At 35.7% G+C, this 6,820-nt stretch overlaps 1 protein-coding gene across 1 annotated transcript; it reads right to left on the bottom strand.

Moving 5' to 3' along the window:
• Window positions 1-6,035: 6,035 nt before the first annotated feature.
• On the bottom strand, window positions 6,036-6,548 carry LOC139849375 (uncharacterized). Its single transcript, XM_071839033.1, has one exon. It carries the CDS (start codon window positions 6,546-6,548, stop codon window positions 6,036-6,038), a length of 513 nt encoding a protein of 170 aa, XP_071695134.1.
• Between the last annotated feature and the right edge of the window lie 272 nt (window positions 6,549-6,820).

Genomic DNA, 6,820 nt, shown 5'->3' on the forward strand with positions numbered 1-6,820 from the left:
AAGTATAAAAGTATGAAAAGTATATATACATGTGAAATGTATATAAGTATGTAATGTATATGTTTCTCAGCCCACGATTTAAAAGAATAAAAGTTGTTGAAAAGGGTGGGACTATGATCTCACCTCGAGTGCATGAGTATAAAAGTACTTCACAAAGTAACGTATGCATGAAAGTTGCTTAGCCTTGACCTAAACAAGTAAGTTGTGTCAATTAACCGGTTACGATACAAGGTCGGGTGAAATGTGTTCAATTAGTCCTATGGCTCGTTACGACTCGAATAGTATAGCATGTGAATCACGTTGTCAAGTTTCATACAAGAAACAAGTATAAAAGCATGTTAGAATGATTGTATAAAAGTTTGGTTAAGTTTGACTAAAAGTCAAACTTGGTCAAAGTCAACAAAAAAGTCAACACGTTCGGGTCGGGTCCCGGACTATCTTTCTATGCTAAATATTCATATACAAGTATATTAAAACAAGTTTCATGTGAATCGGAGGTCGATAGCTAGTCAAACATTTCGCGTGAAATGCGCCAAACAAAGCAGAATCTGGCCAGGCCAATCCGCGCGCCGCGCGGGGATGGGGCGCGCCGCGCCACCATCTGGGCAGAGATTTCTGGTCAATTTTTCAAAGTATGCACGAACCAAACATCAAACATTCACCATTTATGATCCGCAAACAACCAAAACATGTATCTTATATCCTCGGAAAGGTATTTTGACGAGCAATACAACTAACCACATATCATCAAACAAAAACATCATTTACAATAACCGAAAACTCGTCAATTGATCAAGAAAGGTTTATTTTCAAAGTTTCAAGTTCGTAAAACGTATTTTATGATTCGGGAATCCAATTTACACATACGATATGCCGTTTTGAAGGTAATAACGCATACATTGCAACTAGACGCATATTCCAAGTTTCAATAAACATTTACTACGTCAAAATCACTAGTCACGTTATCGTTTCAAAATCAATTTCGACACAATGAGACTTATGATTCACTAATCAAACGCTAGCATACATCACACCATTTCGAAGCTATTTACGCATACAATTTAACTAGTTAACTAGCATACATTCAAACAAGTGTCTCAACTAGCATTCAACCGCATCAAGTTCCTACCAAAACGATAATCGATTCACCAAAAACACATTTCATGTTATTGAGCTAGTTTTTCATCATCCAACATATCAAAACGAAGCTAATGAGGTAACTAACACTTTTAACACATACACTTTATCTTATAACATCATTTGAGCAACCAAAACTCAAGATTAAGCTAGACCCATTTGGGTGTTCATGTCATATTTTCAAAACACGAAGAACGAGCATACAAATTACATACACGACATCCCTACGAGCCATAGACACTAATTAACCACTTGACAAGTCTAAAAACGAATTTAACAAGTTAGGGTTTCATGAGAAATTCTTACCCCATGCCATGAGACTAGTATCAAATCGAAGAGGATGAAACGAGGATTCCAAAAGTACAATTTGTTTTGATGTTTGCTCCATGATTCGGTTTTAGATGATGAATTTGTGTTTGAGGGTTTTGTGTTCATAAAAGGGAAGTAGAGAGAAAAGAGGAAGAAGGTGGGATTGAATGTGTGGTGGTAGTGGTGGGTTGACTAGTTGACCTAGTCAACTAGTTTGCCCACTAGCCAACTTTGGTCCCTCAAGTTTCAAAGCGGGTGCGGGAATTAACCAAACGAATATTTTAAAAAAACGCTCGAGTAAACGAGTGATGTTATAATTAAATAACGGGAATATTATGAACGTTAGTCAATGGAAACCACGCATTTAAATCACGAAAGGTATTATTAAAAAAAAAAAGATAGTGTTGAAAATAAATTTAACGGAAAAACGCGGGATGTTACAAATATTATCTTGAATCAATCCACGACCCAGTGTATACGTATCTCAGTATTGATCACAACTCAAACTATATATATTTTGGAATCAACCTCAACCCTGTATAGCTAACTCCAACATTCACATATAGAGTGTCTATGGTTGTTCCGAAATATATATAGATGTGTCGACATGATAGGTCAAAACATTGTATACGTGTCTATGGTATCTCAAGATTACATAATATACAATACAAGTTGATTAAGTTATGGTTGAAATAGATTTGTTACCAATTTTCACGTAGCTAAAATGAGAAAAATTATCCAATCTTGTTTTACCCATAACTTCTTCATTTTAAATCCGTTTTGAGTGAATCAAATTGCTATGGTTTCATATTGAACTCTATTTTATGAATCTAAACAGAAAAAGTATAGGTTTATAGTCAGAAAAATAAGTTAAAAGTCGTTTTTGTAAAGGTAGTCATTTCAGTCGAAAGAACGACGTCTAGATGACCATTTTAGAAAACATACTTCCACTTTGAGTTTAACCATAATTTTTGGATACAGTTTCATGTTCATAATAAAAATCATTTTCTCAGAATAACAACTTTTAAATCAAAGTTTATCATAGTTTTTAATTAACTAACCCAAAACAGCCCGCGGTGTTACTACGACGGCGTAAATCCGGTTTTACGGTGTTTTTCGTGTTTCCAGGTTTTAAATCATTAAGTTAGCATATCATATAGATATAGAACATGTGTTTAGTTGATTTTAAAAGTCAAGTTAGAAGGATTAACTTTTGTTTGCGAACAAGTTTAGAATTAACTAAACTATGTTCTAGTGATTACAAGTTTAAACCTTCGAATAAGATAGCTTTATATATATGAATTGAATGATGTTATGAACATCATTACTACCTTAAGTTCCTTAGATAAACCTACTGGAAAATAGAAAAATGGATCTAGCTTCAACGGATCCTTGGATGGCTCGAAGTTCTTGAAGCAGAATCATGACACGAAAACAAGTTCAAGTAAGATCATCACTTGAAATAAGATTGTTATAGTTATAGAAATTGAACCAAAGTTTGAATATGATTATTACCTTGTATTAGAATGATAACCTACTGTAAGAAACAAAGATTTCTTGAGGTTGGATGATCACCTTACAAGATTGGAAGTGAGCTAGCAAACTTGAAAGTATTCTTGATTTTATGTAACTAGAACTTGTAGAATATATGAAGAACACTTAGAACTTGAAGATAGAACTTGAGAGAGATCAATTAGATGAAGAAAATTGAAGAATGAAAGTGTTTGTAGATGTTTTTGGTCATTGGTGTATGGATTAGATATAAAGGATATGTAATTTTGTTTTCATGTAAATAAGTCATGAATGATTACTCATATTTTTGTAATTTTATGAGATATTTCATGCTAGTTTCCAAATTATGGTTCCCACATGTGTTAGGTGACTCACATGGGCTGCTAAGAGCTGATCATTGGAGTGTATATACCAATAGTACATACATCTAAAAGCTGTGTATTGTACGAGTACGAATACGGGTGCATACGAGTAGAATTGTTGATGAAACTGAACGAGGATGTAATTGTAAGCATTTTTGTTAATTAGAAGTATTTTGATAAGTGTATTGAAGTCTTTCAAAAGTGTATAAATACATATTAAAAAACTACATGTATATACATTTTAACTGAGTCGTTAAGTCATCGTTAGTCGTTACATGTAAGTGTTGTTTTGAAACCTTTAGGTTAACGATCTTGTTAAATGTTGTTAACCCAATGTTTATAATATCAAATGAGATTTTAAATTATTATATTATCATGATATTATCATGTATGAATATCTCTTAATATGATATATATACATTAAATGTCTTTACAACGATAATCGTTACATATATGTCTCGTTTAAAAATCATTAAGTTAGTAGTCTTGTTTTTTACATATGTAGTTCATTGTTAATATACTTAATGATATGTTTACTTATCATAGTATCATGTTAACTATATATATATCCATATATATGTCATCATATAGTTTTTACAAGTTTTAACGTTCGTGAATCACCGGTCAACTTTGGTGGTCAATTGTCTATATGAAACATATTTCAATTAATCAAGTCTTAACAAGTTTGATTGCTTAACATGTTGGAAACATTTAATCATGTAAATATCAATCTCAATTAATATATATATACATGGAAAAGTTCAGGTCACTACATCACGCACGCTCTTAACATGTCTTCTAATGTCTGAATTGTCCTCTCACTTTGCCCATCAGTCTGCGGATGATAGGCTGTACTCATGTCTAAACGAGTTCCCATGGCATCTTGCAAAGCTTGCCAAAATCTAGATGTAAATCTACTGTCTCTGTCGGAAATAATGGATAGTGGCACTCCATGTCATGAAACTACTTCCTTTAAGTAAATCTGTGCCAACCTCTCCATCTTATCCATTTCCTTAATCGGTAGAAAATGAGCAGACTTCGTAAGACGATCAACGATAACCCAAATCATATCATAACCTCCTACCGTTTTAGGCAACTTAGTGATAAAATCCATCGTAATATTCTCCCACTTCCATTGAGGAATCTCGGGTTGTGTTAGCAAACCTGACGGCTTCTGATGCTCTGCCTTAACTTTAGCACAAGTCAAGCACTTACCAACATAGGTAGCGATTTCAGCCTTCTTATTAGGCCACCAATATAGTGCCTTAAGATCTTGATACATCTTGTCGGATCCAGGGTGAATAGAATACCTAGTCTTGTGTGCCTCTTCTAGCACTAGTTCCCTTAATTCGCCAAACTTCGGTACCCATATCCTGTCGATAAAATACCGGGTTCCATCGTCTCGAGTAACAAACTTCTTATCAATTCCTCGAAGTGATTCGGTAGCAACGTTCTCTTCTTTCAACGCCTCTAGATGTGCGTCACGTATCTGAGAAATAAGGTTCCTTTGAATAGTCAAGTTCAGTGCTCTAACTCGAATAGGCTTAACTCTCTCCTTCCTACTCAAAGCATCTGCCACTACATTAGCTTTACCGGGATGATAGCTAATGTCGCAATTGTAATCGTTTAACAATTCGATCCAACGTCTCTGTCTCATATTAAGCTGTTTTTGATCAAAAATATGCTGCAGACTCTTGTGATCAGTGAATACAGTGAACTTCGTACCATAAAGATAATGTCTCCACATCTTCAGTGCGAAAACTATGGCACCAAGTTCTAAATCGTGAGTCGTATAGTTTAAATCGTGTATCTTCAATTGTCGGGATGCATAAGCAATCACTTTCGTACGTTGCATCAACACGCAACCATAAACTTGTCATGAAGCATCACAGTAGACTACGAAATCCTCGGTTCCTTTGGGCAAAGACAAAATAGGCGCAGTCGTTAACTTCTCCTTTAACAACTGAAATGCAGCTTCATGCAACTCTGTCCATTCATACTTCTTACCCTTGTGAGTCAATGTTGTTAACGGTCGGGCAATAGTAGAAAATCTCTCAATGAATCTTCTATAGTAACCAGCTAGTCCTAAAAATTGTCGTATCTGCGTTGGCGACTTAGGAGTCTCCCATTGCTTTACTGTCTCTATCTTCACAGGATCAACTTGGATACCATTGACTCCTACGATATGACCCAAAAATTGCACTTCTCGCAACCAAAAGTCACATTTCGAAAATTTCACGTACAACTGCTCCTTCCTGATCATCTCTAGTAACAAACGGAGATGTCGTTCATGTTCTTCCTCAATCTTAGAATACACCAGAATATCATCGATGAACACAATAACAAACTTGTCTAGATATGGCTTACACACACAGTTCATGAGATCCATGAACACAGCCGGTGCATTCGTCAATCCAAACGGCATTACGGTAAATTCATGATGACCATAGCGTGTCCTAAACGCTGTCTTTGGTATGTCTGCTTCCTTCACTCTCATATGGTGATAACCTAACCTTAGATTGATCTTAGAATAACATGAAGATCCTTGCAATTGATCAAACAAGTCATCAATCCTCGGCAACGGATATCTATTCTTGATAGTCAACTTATTCAACTCCCTATAATCAATACCGAGTCTCATAGATCCATCCTTCTTCTTCACAAATAATACTGGAGCTCCCCATGGTTACGAGCTCGGTCGAATGAATCCTTTATCTAAAAGCTCTTGTAGTTGACTAGATAACTATTGCAGTTCGGGTGGTGCAAGTCTATACGGCGCGCACGCGCTACCGGTGCCGCTCCGGGAACTAAATCAATCTGGAACTCTACATCCTGAGGCGGAGGTAATCCGTTTAACTCATCTGGAAAAACATCGAGAAATTCTCTAACAATGGGCATATCTTCAAGTCTCTTACCTTCAGATTCAGTTTTGCTTACATGAACCAGCATAGCAAGACAACCATTTCTCATGTGTTTCTGCACCTCCAAACAATTAATGAAATGTAATGGCGCATTGTTTCGCTCTCCATACACCATTAAAGGTTCACCTTTAGTAACAGGAATGCGAATCGCTTTCTGATGACAAATAATGTCGGCTTTATTCTTGGCTAACCAGTCCCTTCCAACCACAAGGTCGAAACTTCCTAGCTTAATTGGTATAACATCTATCTTAAATGACATTCCAGCCAAAGTCAAAATACAATCACGGTAAACCTTATCAGCACTCATTAGATTACCATTTCCTAGCTCTATAGAATATAAGTTCTCTAAGGATGAAACATCATTCTTAAGATTATGGCAAAAATCTCTAGATACAAAGCTTCTATCAGCTCCAGAATCGAAAAGTACATAAACATGTTGATTATCGAGAAGAAACGTACCCATGACTAGCTTAGGATCATCACGAGCTTCACTGAAGTTAATGTTGAAAGCTCTTCCTCTTGCAGGTTCGTTAGTCTTATTAGAAGTTGGGCAATCCTTCCGAAAATGACCTTCCTTTC

This window comes from Rutidosis leptorrhynchoides, chromosome 5 (assembly GCF_046630445.1).
Source record: "Rutidosis leptorrhynchoides isolate AG116_Rl617_1_P2 chromosome 5, CSIRO_AGI_Rlap_v1, whole genome shotgun sequence".
Lineage (NCBI taxonomy): Eukaryota > Viridiplantae > Streptophyta > Magnoliopsida > Asterales > Asteraceae > Rutidosis > Rutidosis leptorrhynchoides.

Bases quoted from the DNA above. Each gene is read 5' to 3' on its own strand.
- LOC139849375 (XM_071839033.1), bottom strand. From the start codon at position 6,548: ATGAGTGCTGATAAGGTTTACCGTGATTGTATTTTGACTTTGGCTGGA.